Below are 20,765 nucleotides of genomic sequence, written 5' to 3'. Positions count from 1 at the left end.
TAAATTATTTTCATTACAGAAAAATTCCTTTCTTGAAAATACTTGAGTAATTAATAAAATCAAGGCAGTAATTTTTTAAAAACATCACAATACTTACAACTTTTAAATATTTTTTTATTTAAAAAAGAGGTTATCATTCACAATTCACATAATGAACTAAGAAAAATGCATTGAAATATTTTATATCAATCGACTAAAATTTGATACAAACTGGAATAGTATGCCACCATTTCGTGCACCCTGACGAAAGATTACATTGCAAAAGAGTCGTATTCTGACAAAAAAATAATATAAGAAACTGATTTTGAGTGTGCAGCGAATATTAACTTATTAAATGAATGCAAAATGACAAAAATTGCAATGGAATTTGAAAAAATTACTAATTAAGATTGTAAAAAACTAATGATAGTTTAAACAATGACAATGAGAATTTCATTATTGTATCTTAAATATTTTCAAACTACCACCATTTACAAGACTTTTTCAATTATCTCAGCTTCATTCAAAATTTTTGCTTAACCAAAGTTAGTTAATGTACAATAAATTTGTAGTTATTCCCTTCAACTATAATCAACATTCGATTGCTTTCACCTGCTTTGGGGAGTAAAAAATAGTTTTTAACAGCACTCAAAAGTTTCCATGTTTCAGTAAAAATGTACAGCTTTTTGGCATTTGACAAGGCGACATAATTTGCCGTGTAATCCATTTGCTGTTGGGTGTTTAGCAGATGGTGTCAAGGTGGTTTTATTGTGTTGAGTTGTATTGAATTGGTGGAGATGATCGCCATAATAAAATGACTTTGTTTTTTCTTAAAATCATTTCAGTTTTGAATAGGTGTCAACCTTTTTATGGAACTGATTGTAGTAATCAAGTGCAGCATTTTGGGTCTGGTTGAGAGCTTTGCTTAGGTTTTCAGGAGAGAGACGGCCGCTGCAATAACAGAGATTTTATTTGTTATAATTATGTCGTATATATGTATATTAGTATTATATGTTATGTTTTTACTCACATGAAAACCTGTGTTCTGAAAAAGACCACTGCTTTTCCAAAAACATCGACGCACACATTTTTGATCGCCAAAGAAGTGTTTTCGATCTTTTTAGGGAGACCGGGAACATATTGTTCCAGCTAAAATATAAGAATAGTATATGTTCAGTAAGAAATATGAAATATGAATAAAATATAAGAAAAATATATGTTCAGCATTCGAGTTAAGAGACCTTAGTAGATTAAAACGGCTTAATCTTCTTAAAAGAAAAATGCGAGTTGCTTTTATTAAATAAAAATTAAAAAGCAGAAAACTTATCTTATTCTTATGCTCTGTATTAACTTTGTCAGGCCGTATAAATTATACATATGAATGATCAACGTGACGAGCTGAGTCGATTTGGGCATGTTCTGTTCCCACGACAGTCGGAGCTACGTAACTGAAACGGACCCGGATTTTTTTCCGGTCAAATCTGTGGTCTGTCTGTCGCTACAACAACAACATTTAGCCATGTGCAACTGTCTGTGTGTCTATATATAAATATAAGCTAAGTTTTTGCGATATCGGTCTGAAATTTTGCACACTTTCTTTTCTCCACAAGCAGCTGCATCGCAAAAGCCGATATCGGACTACTTTAGCATATAGCTGCCATGCAAACTGAACGGTTGAAACTAAGTTCTTTATGGACAATTTTTTGACAAGATATCTTCACGAAATTTGACATGGGTTATTGCTTAAGGTAATGGTACTATCTTCGAAAAATACGGTACGGTACGGAAAACTTTTTATCTTCACGGATGAATTATTCCCAAAGGCAACGGTACACTGTGAACAAATTGCATAGATCGGACAACTATAGGAACTATATATATGGTAGTTATATATAGCTACCATACAAACAGACTGATCAAAACTGTTTCGTTCCCCCCGACAGACGGTACTACAAAATCGGAAGGCACCCGGAATCCCGCCGCTACAACAAGAGCAACCGATCAAAATCAAGTTTTTGGATGGAAAACTTTTAGGCTTGTGAGCCAGAGAGCTGAATTTATTTTGAAATTTATAACGGTAAACAATAAATTATGGGTGCTTTATGTTAAATAGAAATTTCTACCATGCTCAAGATCATTGAATTTACTTTCTTTAATTTCTTTTTAATGTTATTAAAGCAAAACATAGCTTTGAAATTGAAAATTTTACACCTTTAACTAAACATATACAATTTGCCTTTAATTCTGTTAGTACAAGTATATGTTTGTATATTTTCATTTTATCGTTAGCCACAAATAGACAAACCGGTTTCTGTTAAAACGTCGAACGTTTATTAGAAGTGATGATTGTACGGCAGATTGTTTGTGTATTGTAGCGTTTGAGTTAAACAAAGAAATGCACAAAAAGTTCATTTAGAAATCTTCTCGCCGATGATGTCATTATTCACAGACTATAGCTAATAACTCAGTACAAAAAGGCATATAGGTAAAATATAAATTAATTACTCACAAAGCTAGCAGCCACTGGCAGCTTTGCTGCAACAAATTCGGTGACCACACCATATACATTACAGGCGGCGTTGCGCGCCAACTTGAAGAGGTCACACGCCAGCTGACCGGCAGGTTTCGCGTAAGGCGGCACATGTTTTTCGGCCCATTTATAGCCTCTTGCCGCAGCGCCCATCGTTGTGTACCACGCTTTCTCCACATGCGGCAATACGCCAGCATTCTTTAGTATTTTGCCTGTAGCTGAACGCTCGAAAACACCTTTGCCATTGACATTTGTGTCATATACTAGAACGCCGGCAATTAGGGCGATTAGCACAAAGCTACCCAAAACCCACTTGCAACAGCCGCCGCATTTCTTTTGTTCGCTGGCTATTTGTTTTTTCTTCTGTTGTGTTGTTTTCTCTTGGACATTCTATAATTTTGAAGAAAGAATGAAGAGTTAGATACAATCTTGAAAATATATACTTTCATAAAAACTAAATAGTTAAATAATAGTTAAAGGTTTTTATTTTGAAGTTGATTTTTTACCTTTTTACCAGCTTGTTGTTTGTTGGTTTGTTTGTTTTTATTGCCTTTGTTATTTTGTGCCATATTTATAGCAACTTAATTTAATAGCTTTTGATAAAGTCTCAAAGTTTACTAAAACAATAAACAAATTCAGGGAAAATTGTAGATTTAACAGTTAAGAAAAAGGGTTGGTGGCGAATCCATCAATTGCAAATTACAATTGTTTAATATTATTAACTGACTCTATCTAAGTATGTTATCAACTTCCATATATGCATTATGGCCAGGGTTGCAAATAATGCATTAAAAAAATAGTAATTCAAATTTTTCAAACCAAAACCTTGCCTTAATTAAAAATATTATATAATTGAAAAAATAAATTTAATCCCACAACCCGGATTAAATATTTTTGTTTAATTTCTTTTTTTAATTTCAAGTGTCTAATTTAAATATATTTAAAAATTCAATTTCAATTTGTGCTATTAAGTTAAAAAATAAAGTTTTGCAATTTTAAATCACAAAATTGTAATTAAAAAATTGGAATCGCAAAATCGGAATTAAATTTTATTATCCCAAATATCTAATTAAAAAATATTACCAACAATTTAAATTCAAATAAGAAATAATATCAATACTCTAAAAGAATGATCGCCAAACTTACACATTCTAACGATTTTTTTATTTTATGAACTTTTTAATATTTTTAATAATATACATATTTTTTTTTTGAATTAGAAATTAAATTTTGAATTTTTACTATTAAATTATGGAAAAAAATAGAATTTTGCAATTTTAAATTTCAAAATTGGAATTAAAAAATGAAATTCTCATTTTTAACATCCCAACATCATAGATTAAAATTCGAAACGACATCAACATCTTGGATTAAAAATTAAATTTCCAATTTCCAAAATCTTGAATTAAAACTTGAAAATGTAATTGGAAATAGCATCGGAATTAATTGGAAACCCTAATAATGACAGCGTAACTACTCTATGCATATATGCAACCGAAGATAAACTATTTTTTTACTTAAAGTCAACCTTTACTCTCTTTAGAATTTCTTATTTTTTATTTGCAAATGCGATAATATATTTCTTTAATCAAAGCTGAAGTACTTATCAGCAATAAACAATTCATTGATTGGTCTTTAGCATTGCCTGTTTTTGAGTACGAGTTTCATCTCATCTGAAATATACTCTGTATGTATGTATGTATGTATGTATGTATGCATATATATATGCATATGCATTCACAACCATAAAAATATATGTACGCATGTATTTACATATATCAATGCCTATATTCGTAACTACAAAAAAACCGCGCTTAACAACAAAAAAATTTCTGCTGGCTTACGTGCGCTAATTCCTCTAATTAATTTTTGTAAAATAAGCGAATTTCCATAAAAATACTAGAAAATGAATTAAACCCAAATAGAATGATTTCAAAAATTAATTTGCGTTACCACTTTCTAAAATAAATTTTATTACTAATAAATTCATAACATATTTATTAATATAATAATTTTTTCCCCGAAATTTCCTAAACTATATAAATTTTGAGACACGTCATACGACATAAAATGTATATACATACATATGTAACACATATTGTTGTACTATACATAGTCATAGTTTAAATATTTGGTTATGAAACGCACTGAGCATTACGTTAACGCGAAAGCAGCAAACTTGCAGCATATTGTATTATTAAAGAAACTAACTAAAAGTAGGTAAATAAAGGTGAATAACCCTTTAAAAGGCGTGTATAAGCTACTTATAGTGTGAAGATAAAAAGAAATCTATAAAATAATCAAACGCTAACTTCTGCAGCAACAGATATTTTTATTTAAATGCCTGACACAATGCCCGCTATTAATTTTCACTAAACAAATAACATTATCTAAAGTTAATATTTATTTTAGTGGCTAAATGCCATGCTAGATATTTCCGTTAAACAATTTCCAACAGCCACGTGTAAACAATGAAGCCGGTATATGTATAGATATGAAAAGGTTACCAAATTAGGTAGAGATGAACAGTGCGCACAGGTAGAAAGTGGACGCAGCATACAAAAGCAAACCACTTTAGAAAATGTTAGTAATCTCACAAAGTTATAAGTAAAAAAAATTTTTTTTTTCAAATTATGTAGGTATTTAATTGTGTACAAGAGCATTGAAATCTATGCATTGTTGTCGCAGACCTTGCACCCGAGAGTAGAAACTACCCAGCTAGAAAAATGGGAATATGTATATACACACACAGTTGCTGCTATCAAGAAATTCATTCAGCTCTCTCACACTCTCCTAAAAAAAACAATTCCACGTCGCACACTTTCAGCGCATCGTCCACTAGGTTCTTACATTACTCCATTTGCATTTTACTAACTCAGAAAGATTTAATATTTGTATGCCTTTACAATCTTCTTCATTATTATTAATATTATTTACTTCAAGTATTTTTTATATTTATTAGTAAATATTTAAATAGCATAAAATGTTTCACATTTTGGAAGAAAAGGAAATATGCACATATTAAAATATTCACATCCTCCCCCTTCCTGTGAACGTATACATTTTCAATTGTAATTTGCTAATCGATTTTTCAACCACCATTTTAGCTACTGTATATATAGAAACATATGAATTAATTATTTGAAAAGTACAAATTCGTGTAGATATACTTTTTATGTAAATAATTTATCAAGATGCTAATTTATTTTTACTATTTCACTGTTAAAATTTACTAATATGCACTAAGTAAATCACTATCGGCGTTGTGCACACACTGATCACTCCTCTCCCCAACTTCGGACTAATTGGAAATGAACTCGCCTTTCCTTTTCCTAATATGTCGGCATAGTTGCCAGATTGGTGAATGAAGCAAATGAATTTTAGTTTACACCACAAATATCTCAAAGTTGCAAAATTAACTGAATCTTCCATTTTAATTTTTGTTGAACCAAATAAAAAAAAATTATATTAAAACAAATAAAATTGTGTACATTTTAAAGCGTATTTAGCAAAATGGTAAATAAAATGGTAATGGTGGTTTGTTAACATATTACAGCAGAACGCTAGTATATTGTGATATTGTGATTTTGATAGCATATTTATTCTAAACTTCTGGATTTTGATTGTAGCAAAGTATAAAAAATACAATTAAAAGTACAAGAAATTGTTTTTTGAATTTTCCGCAAGGAGCTTCGGTTGAAACAGGATCAACACAAAACGCCATTGCTTTCAAAATTATTATTGTTTTTTTACTTGTGTCCAGTCAAGTCGATACTTTATTTAATACGAGTATGCTGCGTTTTTATAAAAAAAAAATTATAATTTACTGGCAAAAAAAAATATTTAAAATTCTAATTTTTTCTCTCTGACTACACCTAACCTCTCAAGTAGCTGTTAAAACCGCTGAGGACAACCTGTTGATGCTAAGCAAAACTTTATTTATTGTTCTACCCGATGATTTATTGATTTCGACCTTGAACGCTAGCAATGAACAATATTTTTACGTTGTGGAAGGATAGTAAAACCTATATGAACTTAAATTATGGAAGCATTTTCGAAAATACCAGCAATTTTCATGGATTTAAAATTATAAACTAAAAAAAAAAATAAACCAAAAACACAGTGGTGACTTTATAATTAGAAACCACTACATACATCCAGACAACATAGTTATGGTTCGCGTATTAAAATTATAATTGAAAATTTTAAACTTTACAAAGTAATTAACATTATTAGTGCTAATTACAGAGTCATATACAGTTTTACATACCTTTACAACAGCTATCAAATCTTCTAAATTTGGGTCTTTTCGCTTGGCTAAACTCAATTCTTCATTCAGTCTCTGAGCTTCGTCTAGGAAAGCCTGGAATGTGTTAGAACATGCTAGCTTTAGCATATCAATATCAGCCTTATCCAATTGTTTTTCTATAAACCAAATATAAAAAAAATTATATTTTCTTTTTTTTTTATTTCGCCTTACGTTGTATATAAATATCTTACCGATTTCTTTAAAGAGCAGTAGTGAGGACGTCAATTGCTTCTTATAATTCATCTTCCATACTTTAAAACTATCTTCACCATTCACAAGACAGCAAAGGCAACCTTCCAACTCACTACGACTCCTTTTGAAATCGTCAATATTACGAAAGAGTGTCACAAATATGTTCGAATGTTTACTGCTAGATAAAATGTATTTGATCTGTGGAAAGAAAATTAATAGTTGCCGATTTTATTTAATTTTTTTTTTTTGTATTTTACTCAGTTACCAAAAAACCATGTGCACATTTTCCAAGAGTCTCTTGATTCTCTTTTGGAATGGGGTAGTGTGTTTTTAAAGCATTGTAGAACGAGAAGAACTCGTTTTGGTTCAAAGTTATTGTGCAGCTGGAAAATCAAATAACTTAAATCATATTTAAATTAGTTTACAATTACATACTCTTCTTTGGCTGCAGATAAAACTTTTTCTAAATATTCAGCCACAAATTTTGTATAGCTCTTTAATTCCAGATTGGGTAACATTAGGTTTTGCCACACTGCAATGTTAAGAAAATAAAGCATATAATAAAACTATACAAGTGTAGCGCGATAAATAATTTAAAGTACCTTTAATGCCTTCTGTTATTTCTTTATAACCACCTTGACCAATTGCCCAAAGTATGCTTAGGCAAATGTTGCTTCTATTTTGATAAGAGTTACGCAACAAAGCAATTTTTGCCATGTTATTTGAAGCAACATGTGGCCAATGTTGACTAATTAATTGTAGTATAAACTGAAACCATATAACTTATTAAATTTAAAATACAAATATGTAAAATTACAAATACCTTATAACCCACAATTGGCATATTTTTGGAGAGATCCATAGTCATATTGATTAGCAAAGTGTGATAAAAATATGACAAATTCTCTTCACCTACTGATTCCAAAAAATCGACAATAGCATTGTAAAGTGCAGTACTTGCCAAATTACTGGGATAATAGATCGATTTTCCTGAGAAAATGGGATCACAATCGAAGGGTAGTTGTTCGTTAAAAAAGCTTGCAACCTATATGATAAAAATCATTATTAATTTGAGATATGTACTTATTTTGAAAATTCAAACTTTACGCCTTTTAGCCAAAGCAATTCGGAACCAGGATAAACAATTTTTAATTGCTCAAGTTTAGTGGCGAAATCATTGGCTTCAATACTTCGCATAGCAGATTCTAAACTTTTAGGTTTGGACACTGTTGATTTCGACTTTGCTTGTTGCTGTGATGATTGTTCCTTTTTAGCAGTTTTATCTTTCGAATTGTTGGCATTTTTCTTAATGGGAGACGATTTCGATTTTGTTGAAGAGCTGACAGACTTCGCTGGTGAATGATTCTCTTTTCCTCTTTTACCAGATAATAGAGTTCGATATTCATGCGAAGGCACTAAAAAATATGTATATTTTATGACGACTTATATTTTATTATCCATAGATAAGAATGCTTACAAATTTCTTCTAGTTTTGGGAGTAAGGCCGCCTGTCGTTTTTTCTCTGTATGAGCTTCTACCTTCTTATCTAGATTTTTAGCTTTTTTGGATTTCGTAACAACTTCCCATTGACTTGAGGACATGTTTATATAAAATTTTCTAATCACAAATTTCAATGAAACCAAGCTACGTTACAAATAACCAAATAAATGCACTTTACCGGCGGAGCATAAAATTAAGAGGAAGAAATACATATATAATGCATTGACAGATGACGTTTACACCTAATTGTCAAATTCAGCCGAAATTATTCGGAGAAGTTATAAGGCCGATTACTCAATTCACCTAAAAAGAAGGAATAATATCCATTATATTTGTAACACTTTCATAAGATTGGCTATACTTTCAAAATAATTTGAAAAAATTTACATAAACTCGGTTTAAAGAAACGTACCTCTCTCATTTCGGCCAATTTTTTTATAATATTTTATTCCCTGAACAAGGTATATTAAGTTTTTCACGAAATACATCCAGAAACCCGATGTGTGGAAAGTCGGAAGAGTGGTCCCACTACTGAAACCTGGGAAACCCGCCAACAAAGGGAAATCTTATCGACCGATAACTCTCTCCTCCCCAGTAGTGAAGACACTTGAGGCCTTGCTACTCCCGACCTTCACTCACCACCTGAGCCTGGCCAGCCACCAGCATGGATTCCGAAAAGTGCACAGCACCACCACAGCACTTAGCGTCATAAACGCCCAGATAGTTCGTGGCCTCAACCAGAAACCACCCTGCGAAAGAACGATCCTCGTAGCCTTGGACCTGTCAAAAGCTTTTGACCCGGTCAATCACACAACGCTACTGCAGGACATCGAAACAACTACGCTTCCTCCAGGGTTAAAGAGGTGGACCATGAACTATCTGAGCGGTCGCCAGTCATCCGTACTATTTCGAGGTAAAACATCTAAACTGAGAAGAATTAAAGAGGGGGTTCCGCAAGGTGGTGTCCTCTCCCCAATACTGTTTAATTTCTACATATCGAAACTCCCACAACCACCAGAGGGAGTTTTCATAACCTCGTACGCTGATGACTGCACGATATTGGGCAATGGAATCGATGGCATGTGTTCGAAGATAAACAGCTACCTCTCCGACCTTTCTCGATTCCTCACTGCACGAAATCTCACACTTTCCTCCACCAAATTCACAGCGACCATATTCACAAACTGGACGAAGGAGTATAGACTTGAGCTTAACATTGCAGTCGACGGCGTCAAAATTCCGACTGTCAATAATCCTAAGATTTTAGGTGTAACATTCGACAGTCTATGCTACATTCGAAAGTCTAAGGTACAGAGCCGCAACTAAATCCTCAAGTCGCTAGCCGGCAGCACATGGGGAAAAGACAAAGAAACGTTGTTGGCAACATACAAGGCAACCGGCCAGCCGGTCCTCAATTACGCAGCGCCCATATGGTCGCCTGGATGCAGTGGCACGCAGATGAGGAAACTACAGACCTGTCAAAACACTGCAGTCCGGACCACTACGGGATGTCTTTTGATATCTCCCATTGAACACCTCTACGGTGAGACGCTTATGCTCCCAGTTAAGGAGCATAATGAACTCCTCTCCAAGCAGTTCCTGCTGGGATGCTTTCGCAGAAAACAACAACTCCTAGGAGCATCAAAAGGTTATTCCTGGACTACGTCGACGACGTCGTACAGTACGCCGACCGGACTTCGGACGCAACTAACTTTCGACAGGTACTGACCGCCATTCACAGTGGAGCCATCAACACCTTCACCGACTCCCTTCCCGTGAATGGCGTTCTTGAAGTCAAACCACCACCCATCGCAGACGAAGAGCTCCAGCTGCCGCGAGAAACGCGTGTGACCCTTGCGCAACTTCGTTCTGGATATTGTAGCAGGTTAAACTCCTACTTATCCAGAATAGACCCTGACATACCCAATGTATGTACATATGTCCTGCATGCAACGAGTCTCCGCATGACACTGACCACCTCTTTGCATGCCCTACAAACCCTACTCATCTAACACCCTCCTTCCTTTGGTCCGACGCCGTCAAAACAGCACGTTTCTTGGGCCTACCGTTAGATGACATCAACGACAACACAAATGAGATTTACCATCCCAACGGGGATTGAATTTCCGTTAAAACAACAACAACAGAAAGAGACGTCAGAGACTCTATACAATTTATATACTTGTATGTATATAAATTAACAACGTGAGGAGCTAAATACATTTAGCCATTTCCAACTATGTATCTGTATGTTCGCGAACCAACGCCTCAGTTTTTGAGATATGGATCTGAAATTTTGCACACCCTTTTTTCACCCTTTGAAGTCAAAGATTTCTTTTGATATTCATAGTTTTTTATTATAAAATATATATCTCAGTCATATTTATAATTGCAATAAGTATTTGCATATAAGGTATTTAAATATATGTATGTAGTCACATAAATATATTTTATTAGTTGTTTTTACAAATATATAATCATGTATCAAATAAAAATCACATAAATATTAGAGTTGAGTTAGTTATCAGTCAGTTTATATAAATGCTTTAACTATAAGACCGCTAGTGGAGAGGACAATGGTTTGCAGAATTAGTCTACAATTTTTTTGATAGTGGTGTGCATATATGTAGTGTCTTCTATTTTCAGCTATAGCCATGATCTAATAATTTTAACTATATTTCAAATATTAGAACGAAGTTTTCTAAATGTTTCTATTTTGTAAGAATTGGCATCTTATCTTTGGTTTCAAATTTCCGGAATATATTTTTTTGATAGTGCTGTGCATATAGTGTCTTCTATTTTCAGCTATAGTCATTATATATAATTTCAACTATATTTCAAATAAGTTAGAACGAAGTTTTCTAAATGTTTATATTTTATAAGAATTGGTACCTTATCTTTGGCTTTAAATTTCCGGAATATCATCCCATGAAAATCCTTCACGCTTTGCCAAGATTGACATCAATATGTAGCCATAGTAACCGCCCGGTATAATCATTAGCGAGCCAAGAATAAGCAACGGAGATGCTCGATCAACATAAGTTTGATCTATAACTTCTGTGAAAATTAGTCCTGCAGTCGTCAAGCAAATCTTTAAAAGGCGCTGTAGTTATCATTTGAGAAACGACTTTCAGTGAAAAGCTTACCGTCCCAACAATCAGAAAAAACATCACAAAGAATATCGTTTTCCATGGTAATTTTTGATCAGAACCATAAAAAAGTTCTCCATCTTGAAACTCAAAGTTAAGGCTATCCACATCGTCCCTGCCACCCTCACTTTCTGAATCATGAATGCTCCCATAGGATACATGACGTCGACGAATTGTAGGCATTTCCAATTTTTTTAGTTCCAAATTTCAAATAAATAAAAAAGGCACATCAATTTTTGTATCAACAATCCCTATTTCAACTGACTTTACTCAAATAAAAACACATTATGGATATTTTGATTTCACAAAGGAAAACAAAATGTCAATTTTGGCATATTGTTTTCAAATAGATCTCTACAGTCACCATTGTGAATAGTTGTTATAAGACTATTCGCAAGCAGAGGAGAGAGTATTGTTTTTTTAATGTATCAAGTAATTTTTTTTTTGAAATATTGAAAAGTTATAAAATAGTTCATAAAAAGTATAAATCGTGTAAATACGATACAGTTAACTACAAATCAAATTGTATAAAATTTTGTAAATGTGTTTTTAATTTTATTTGACATATCGTCTCAAAATGTGATCCCAGTATTTTAAATTATATTTATTTCTTTGCCTACTAGGTGGCAAGGTTGCTAAATGTTGAACGAAAATACTTCAAGAGGGCGGTAAGGGTAGAAAGAAAAATATGTCAAAGAATTCTTAAGTGTAAAACGACGGATGCTATTAATTAATATACTAATTTGTGACTAGCATACTAATTTGTGAATTTAACACAAAATGTCGTTACAAAAACAGTTACGTGAACTTTCCAAACCGTATTACTGGATGAATATTGTCCTTTCAATTTCTTACGTAGTCGCTAAGAAACTCTACCCATTATGTACAAGGCTATTCCACCATCGGGGCGAGGAAATGTGTGAATTGGATAGCCGCGAAACAGAAATCTTATTTTTTCTGCTAATTGTGGTTATGATAAGATCACGTAAAACTGGAAGTGTAACCATGGTCAATTATCTATCCGCATCGTTCCTGTACACAAAAGTGGCCAATGTTATTCTTTGGGCATACAGTGATTTTAGATACGGTTTAGCATTCTTATTAGTATGCGTCCTAGTGAGCACTGTATTACCAGAGCCATCGTACCGTGGCCCTGAACATATCACCTACTTTCGTAACATGCAAACATTTGAAGAAGAATTGGTCCGGGATAAGCGAATCAATTGGATTATCTGTTTCTACACAGTGTGGAATCCGAGCTGTGTGAATTTTGCCCCAATTTTTGCTGAACTTTCTGCAGAATATAATTTGGAAAATTTGAAGTTTGGTAAAGTTGACATTGGTCGATTCCCAGATGTTGCGCAAAAATATCGCATTTCTGATAGCAGCTTTTCACGACAATTACCAACTGTTATACTCTTTAAAAACGGAAAAGAGGAGGAACGACGACCTTGCGGAGATTCCAGAGGAAAATTACAAAAATTCTTCTTTTCAGCTGATAATGTAAGAGCCGCATTTGGTCTTAATCAACTTTATAAAGAATGTGTTGAAAATCCGTTGAAGAAAACTAAACAAATAACAACCACTGTGACAGCAGCAGTTAAGAAGACACAGTAATTGTTATATCACTTAGCTAAATTTTAATATCGAATAAACGTATTACGCTAACTTTTTTGTTAGGAAAAATCAAGCCTAATAAACATCGATTTCATTAATTCGTATATTTATTTATTTTGATTATCGCTTTTCACTAATTCAATAAAGAATGTTAAATATGTGTAAATATGCATTTTGAGCAATAAAGACATACCAAAGAATTAAATTTAATACATGTTTCTAATTGCAAATAGCATAGAAGATTGTTATATTTATTAAAAAAAATGCATGAATAATAAAATTGTCAACAGTTTATTGACTTAGTGATAAGTAATTTACATAACCTCAAAGATAAGACAGTAAACTACTTGAGATTCGATATGTTCCGGTAACTAAAGGGCGGAGTTCAGATAAACATGTTTCCAACGTATATGATTTTGAGAAATTTCCAAATTTCAATTCAGTTGTATAAATAATAAATATTCAGTGACCAACCACCACCAATTAAATGCACATATTAACTGGTCTATGTTTTTCTTCTTCTTGCTAGTTGTTGTTGTAATGCGAGAATTCTGCCAAGTTGGCTGTTCTTCACGGGATAAAATATTCGGGACTATGCTGTCGCAGGAATATCCTCTTGATAGTAAAGGAAAGAGTTTTTTCTAAGCGGTATCCAGATTAATCAAAATGTGAGAATTGCTCCGGAAACAGAACTGAATAAACCAACGGTTTATTTATGCTGTACTCTGTGTAAACGTGTAATTATCAGTATTTCGTTGGGCTGCCAATAAAAAGGTTTTAATAAAAAAATATATAAATTTAAATATAATACAAACATAAATATAAAATATTTAAACTAAAAATACTGAAAAAGGAACTAATGTTCATTACGTTTTCTAATAAATTAAACAAATCTTCAATTATATATCAAGAAAACCGTGATGGATTACTTAAGTAATAAATTATCAAAAATCATTATTTTTCACAGTAACTATTAAGCCCGCTCAACCTTTTGAGTTATTTTTAATTGTATTACTTAAATAAAGTTGTTTGTTATAAGAAACTAGAAATATTTATTAATTAACTTTTAGGAAAATATTTTGCATATTTAGAGTGAAACGATATGGTAATTTAACTTTTTTGCCATTTTACCTGAACAATAACTGTCAAACACAACGAGCATTTTGAACGAGTAAACTCGATTCTTCTTACTCGTTGAAGCGACTTCCTCTCGTTGTATCGTTTTCTCGTTCTTTTCTTTTACACCAACATGGCTGATCAGGTAAGACGCGAAGTGTTGTGCTAGATTTTTTACTTTAATTCCAAACAAATTAGGTAAAATCCAAAGGTACATAGTCTAAAACTTTAAGTGAGTGTAATATCATGAATTGCTATTAAAAATGTGATAGTGGGAGCAGATATGATGTAAATATTCGAACACCATGTGGTTCCTGTTTGACAATTATTGGATGTCAATTTTTCTTATACACGTTTTATTAAAACTTGGAAATGTGTTAAATTTTGTGTAATAATCCAAGTTCTATTCTTATTAATTCTTTACAATATCGTATTGTGTTACAACAGCAAACAGAACGATCCTTTAGCAAGCAATTTTCTATACCAGTTGTCAGAAGGAAATCGCCCAATGCGAAAAAGAAGTTACGATTGTACCGAAATATAGGTCTAGGATTTAAAACTCCTGCTGAGGTAAAATACCAGAAGATTAATGTGTTCTTTTTTATTTGCATGTCACCCTCCCACCTAATGTGTTTTTTGTTCCTGCTGGATGTTAAACAATAATTGTGAACAAAAAAAAATACTAACAATAAAGAACGAAAGAGCGTTCCAAAAGCAATTTGGCATCAACCTAAACAGAAAACTCAAGCCTGGAGTGACGAAGAAGAAGGTTCTCCGTCGCTACCGTGATATTGGCTTGGGTTTCAAAACACCCCGTGAAGTAAGTTAAACCACATTGCATTGCATGTTGTCCGCAACTTTGAAGAAATATCTTGTATTGTGAAAACTAATAGTTTTTTTTTATTTATTTATATAGGCTATTGATGGTACCTACATTGATAAGAAATGTCCATTCACCGGCAATGTTCGTATTCGTGGACGTATTCTGACTGGCGCCGTCCGCAAATGCAAGATGCAACGTACAATTGTTATTCGCCGTGACTATTTGCATTTTGTGCGCAAATACAGCCGTTTTGAAAAGAGACACAGAAATATGAGTGTACATTGCTCACCATGCTTCAGGTAATTATATAAAAAAATAATCATCTCTAAATACAACTGAAAGCGAATGATGATAAAATCATGACGGTCTTCATAAACATAATTGCTGAAAAAACTTGACTATATAAAATATACTGACATGCTACATGCGCTAACATAATTGGTACAATTATTTCGGAAACAACTATTAAAACAATATTTTTCTTTTATTTAGGGATGTGGAAGCCGGCGATATTGTCACCATTGGCGAATGTCGTCCACTCTCGAAGACGGTGCGCTTCAACGTTCTCAAAGTCACCAAGGGACAGGGCTCCAAAAAGAGCTTTAAGAAGTTTTAAGTTCTAGTATTTTTAACTTGATGCTTTTGAAATAAATAAGTAAATCTAAAAAATGTTTCTTGCTTTTTAATAATTATAAACATTTGTAATTTATGCTATAACATCCAAATAATTGAGCATTGTAATTACATTAACAATGTAAGTATGTCCAGAATTGTGCTTTTTAAACCAATTGTTTTAATAATATCACTGTTCCACTTTTAGTAATAGTCAACGCTTGCCAAGTGGTCGAGAGACGTCTGTCCGAAAATTTTACTATAGGTGAGTAACAAAAATTTTGTTTTTAAGTTAATTCTCTCAATGATGATAAAATCATGACGGTCTTCATAAACATAATTGCTGAGGACACTTGATAATTAACCAATACACTGATTTATTTATTATTATTTTTTTTTATACCTATTACCGCTTTTATTTGCTAATCAATATGTTTTTAATTGTTGCTTACAGATTTCTGCATATTTTCGTTTGGATTAGATGATGTTTCTTCAAGCTTAACTCAGGATGTCGTATTTATTTTACTACATACATATAAAAATAATATGTTTAGAAAAAATAATGCAAATAAACACTAAAATTCTGTTAAATGAATTGTGTAAATATTTTTTTTCTTATGAGAGCTGATGTTAAAAAATTGGTCAGAAATTACCGGAGGAGCTTGACCCTCTGTGCTTGCTTTGTTGATTTAGCAGTTGTATCGCATTACGTCTTATTATAATTTCGATTTCGACATTATAGTTGTTTAAAACAATGGAATTTATAAGGATGCTTATTGATTAGAAAAAGTTAAAAGAAAAACTTGAATGATATTTCCTTACCTTACCTTGCGTTTATTTTAACAAATAGTCTCAGTTTCAATTCATTATTTTATTTTTTAAATTTAAACATTTAGAGCAGATATTGTTGAACAATTGTACAGTACTATTTTGGATGTTTCTACTTGCAATGGTAAACTAATATTACATATTGTTTTAAATGTATTGGTTGCTTTTGATTATCATCTAGTTTTACTCCGTCGCGTGCTACATTCGACGAAAACTGATTTGTATAGGAAATTTGTATCGTTTGCTATTGTTCTGCAACTGGGAACATTATATGTGTGTACGTATATTGAGGACCATACTAATATACTTTCAATTAATTTTTCAATAATAAATCTAAAAAAACTTAATGTTATTGTGGCGCCAGAATTCTGCCGAGTTGACAGTCCTTGACCGGATAAAAATCCGGGTCCGTTTCGGTTATGTAGACCCGGCTGTCATGGGACGGCACAACAACAACATAAAGAAACTTAAATAATTAACAAAAAACAGCTATTAACTTTTGTCGATTTTTATATTTTATTTCTCATTTGTGTTGTAATTTGAATTTTTGCTGTTTTGTCTGTAATTTTGAATATTTTTAGCTTGCAGTTACATTAATTTCTCTATAGCATTTTTATGTGGTATGTATGCATATGGTATGTTTTTTGCTCTAAAGAAACTTTTGTGAAAGTCATAGATATTTCAAATAGCAGTACCAATTTTTAAAACAAATCTCCCGATTATTCTATCGAGGACACATTTTCGAGGATTTCTATAGTCCGGTCAAATTAGAAATAAAAGTGAAGTTACATAAATTTGCACGAAGCTGAAAATGAGTAAATTTCTTCAAAACATGATTACAAATAAGATACTAAAACTCTCCGCATCGTTCTGATATGTGGAAAAAAATACTCGAAACATTTTTATTGCAATTTTCAACGAAAAAATTGTAGATTATAAAATTTAACCTTTAGTATTTTTCCCATATCGAAACGATGCAGAGTATCGGTAAAAAACATTATTATTACAAAAAAGTGTTTTTAACATATTTACTAGCCTTCAGCTTGTTGTCGATTTATGCATCCTTAAGTGTACATATATTTTTGACCGTAGCATACTGTAAAATTTTGAGCGAACAATTATAAAGGAAATTGTGTCGTTATAATTGAAAATAACGAAAAGTTTTTAAGCGCCTGATCTGGTATAGAAATCAATATTTCCGCATTACATGTAATATACAGTATGCGTCAAAACTAGAGCACGCGGAATATCTAGTAGGTATAAAAATAATATGGTAAATTACTATATACATACATACAATTTTTTTATAGCAACGAGAAGTAAAATTGGAGTGAATGTCAAATATAAATAACTCTTATTGCAAATTTTGAGGCTCAATTGGCACTTGCTATTAACACCGAAAAAAATAATTTGATAACTTATATATTTCATTCGGTAGTAATATATTAAGTGCTTTAGTTTTGACACACATTAAGCATTTTTCTCCCCACCACCCCCTCACATTGTATATTTTAATTTTTAAGCCGAAAATGTTAATACATATTTATTGTATACGTTTTTATGTGTTACAGAATTATAATAAAATGTGTATGTACTGTATGTATAGGAGTTACTAATTTAATTTTTTTGTTGAATTTACAACATTGTACTTAATTATACATATACTTAAGTGTGTATGTATTCTAGGGTGTCCGTTATTTCCGTAGTTGATTTTTTATCAAACCCCTTAACTTTAATTGTTTGCACTATAAACACGAATCCAACGTAAACAAATTTTTATTTTCAATTTAAACCGTGTATAAAATCATATTTCTTTTCCCATGGGATTTTTTGATATTTTAATGGAAAAAAGTAAATACCAAAATTTCAAAAATTGATATTCCAATTTCAATACAATAAATTGCGCTCTACGAAAAAGGTCTTATTGATTTTTTCCATAAAAACATTTCCTACACGCAATCGAAGTTATGCATCAAATGAACTGAGCTTTCATACTGGTGGTGTATACGTTACATTCTGTGTTGCTCATACGACATGGTGTACCATATGAAAACAGTAAATTTGACGTATAATTTTAATTGCGTATAACTTTTAAAGAAATGTTTTTCATAACTTTTATTTACTGCTCACAGAATAATAGTTATGTTTTAACTAACTCTTACGCAAAAGGAGTTGAAAAGTAAGTTTTTCCTTTTGTCTTGACAAATAATACTCTCACGTTATTACCTTCAAATCGCAAAGGCAAAACGATGTAAACAATATATAAAATTTAAAGCCACAACAGCCGGTTCTGTGTTACCTGAATTGACCCAGACTTTATACGACCAAGCGCTGTACGTTCGAGGACCTAACTACGTTCGGATCGGTAAGTTTTAAAATAACTCTTATTTTATAGAAAAAACTAAAAATAAAAATATAACGATTATTTTGTGAGAAATAAAATTAAAAATTTTCGACATATTTATGCAGTACCCAAGAAAACAAACAAATTTTATTACTGCATCATGTGTATATATCCGACCCAAAGCAAATTATTCATTCAAACTTGTGAATGTATTTTCTTAGGAGATAAAAGATTTATTGCAAAAGAACTAAAAATGTAATTGTAGCGCGAAAGTAAAATAATTTAGATAAAGTTTCTTTACGTTGGATTCTATTTTTTAGCACAAAAATGTAACTTAAGAGCGCGTTCGCAAAAAACAAAAATCAACTTGTTAAACAACAAACAACCTTATGTATACAGATTTTCGGAGTAAATGTGTTTTAAATTTAATTGAGAAATCACAATATAATATTAATATTGTTATGTTTTTGTTTTTCTTTGTTTTATATATTAGTAATTTGTAACATTTAACATTTAAATGTATATGTACATTGTTTAATACCTTTAATAATCTACTAAGGTAGATATTTAAGCAAACATGTTTGTAAGTATTGTAGATTATTGCAAAACGTAACTTTCCATTAAACATAGCTTTTATACTCATTTTTATTTTAACATTATTACTTTGCGAATTTTATGCACTTAATATTAGGATAAATTGATTTTCATCATTATTTTAATCGTTTCTTTCATCACAGACTTTCATTAAAAATTCATTTCTTATTATCATTATTGACAACTCATAGCCATGCCTTAAGTGTACCGAGTATGTACCGAGTACTTGTGATTTTGTCTGACTATTTATTTATATTTTTTGCTGATACACAAGACTTGAATGCATTAAGGTATACTTGAAGTGTTTTGTAAAAGTAAATAGTATAAATCTATGCTATAAGCCTGTTTATAGGGAGGTCTTAAGTGATTAAAAAATATTTATATATATTATTTTGAAAAACAAGAATAACATAAAAGACGCTAATAATTCAACAGACATACAAAATTGGGTAATAGGTTTATTGGAAAATTAAATAACGGGAAAGTATAATCATGCTACACTGTTGTACAATATGTATGTATGTATATTGGAGAATATTATACTATTAGGACTGCGATTGTGTGCGTATATGTGTACTTATATATTTATATACATGATTATAGTTTGATTACAAACGCTTTTAGAAAAGCATATCACATGAGACAGGAAAAGTGCAACTATTGAATAGTATATTCTCTACATTATCTTTACATACATTTTTAACATAAAATTTGCAGAATATACTTAATACTAAGCTAATATACTTTAAGTTTTTCAAGTATATTTTTGTATGCATTTCATGTTTCGTTAAAATAATTGCTTTCATTGTAATTTTGATAAGCAACTTTTTGGCATTACCATTTTTTCATAGAACTATATGCTATAAAAACATAATAAATAGTTTGTTCAATTAAACTAAAATATATTAAGTATACTGCTCTTGTGCTGCACATATTTTCATATGTGTGTATACATTAGCCGTCTTCGATTTGTCACTTCGCTTCGACGTTCTGCAAGATACCGAAATTGACACGGATTTTATCCGGCCATATGTTGATATTTCGGCGATCTAACTATTTGGGTCGGTAAGTAGTAGTAAAAAGTTAGTCGCCACTTCTCTGTTCGCGATGTTTGAGCTATGCTCTCAAATTTACATGTCAAAGCAACCACAAAGTTAACCAAATCAATTCAT

At 31.7% G+C, this 20,765-nt stretch overlaps 4 protein-coding genes across 5 annotated transcripts; 2 read left to right on the top strand and 2 right to left on the bottom strand.

The window, feature by feature from the left end:
- Nucleotides 1-93: 93 nt before the first annotated feature.
- LOC126752244 (transmembrane protein 214) lies at nt 94-8,696 on the bottom strand. Its single transcript, XM_050462916.1, has 11 exons — nt 8,488-8,696; nt 8,118-8,425; nt 7,834-8,055; nt 7,613-7,778; nt 7,446-7,542; nt 7,276-7,393; nt 7,010-7,208; nt 6,780-6,934; nt 2,489-2,899; nt 1,010-1,128; nt 94-930 (listed from the first exon to the last, which is right to left on the bottom strand). The coding sequence occupies exons 1-11, from the start codon at nt 8,609-8,611 to the stop codon at nt 816-818; spliced, it is 2,034 nt and encodes a 677-aa protein (XP_050318873.1). The 5' UTR covers nt 8,612-8,696; the 3' UTR covers nt 94-815.
- Nucleotides 8,697-10,940: 2,244 nt separating this feature from the next.
- LOC126752750 (transmembrane protein 230) lies at nt 10,941-12,010 on the bottom strand. Its single transcript, XM_050463710.1, has 2 exons — nt 11,657-12,010; nt 10,941-11,601 (listed from the first exon to the last, which is right to left on the bottom strand). Exons 1-2 carry the CDS (start codon nt 11,840-11,842, stop codon nt 11,416-11,418), a joined length of 372 nt encoding a protein of 123 aa, XP_050319667.1. The 5' UTR covers nt 11,843-12,010; the 3' UTR covers nt 10,941-11,415.
- A 303-nt stretch (nt 12,011-12,313) lies between these two features.
- On the top strand, nt 12,314-13,481 carry LOC126752749 (thioredoxin-related transmembrane protein 2 homolog). Its single transcript, XM_050463709.1, has one exon. It carries the CDS (start codon nt 12,440-12,442, stop codon nt 13,274-13,276), a length of 837 nt encoding a protein of 278 aa, XP_050319666.1. The 5' UTR covers nt 12,314-12,439; the 3' UTR covers nt 13,277-13,481.
- A 968-nt stretch (nt 13,482-14,449) lies between these two features.
- Nucleotides 14,450-15,886, top strand: LOC126754178 (40S ribosomal protein S11). Of its 2 annotated transcripts, none has more exons than XM_050466134.1 (4): nt 14,450-14,537; nt 15,087-15,212; nt 15,309-15,514; nt 15,708-15,886. In XM_050466134.1, exons 1-4 carry the CDS (start codon nt 14,526-14,528, stop codon nt 15,829-15,831), a joined length of 468 nt encoding a protein of 155 aa, XP_050322091.1. In that variant the 5' UTR covers nt 14,450-14,525; the 3' UTR covers nt 15,832-15,886. The 2 variants fall into 2 exon arrangements, with proteins under 2 accessions (XP_050322091.1, XP_050322092.1); XM_050466135.1 differs by lacking the exon at nt 15,087-15,212 and adding an exon at nt 14,840-14,962 and having other exon boundaries at nt 14,511-14,537.
- Nucleotides 15,887-20,765: the final 4,879 nt, after the last annotated feature.

Source organism: Bactrocera neohumeralis, chromosome 3 (genome assembly GCF_024586455.1).
Source record: "Bactrocera neohumeralis isolate Rockhampton chromosome 3, APGP_CSIRO_Bneo_wtdbg2-racon-allhic-juicebox.fasta_v2, whole genome shotgun sequence".
Classification (NCBI taxonomy): domain Eukaryota; kingdom Metazoa; phylum Arthropoda; class Insecta; order Diptera; family Tephritidae; genus Bactrocera; species Bactrocera neohumeralis.
The sequence above is the reverse complement of the archived record's forward strand: the minus strand, read 5'-3'. Positions and strand labels throughout refer to the sequence as shown.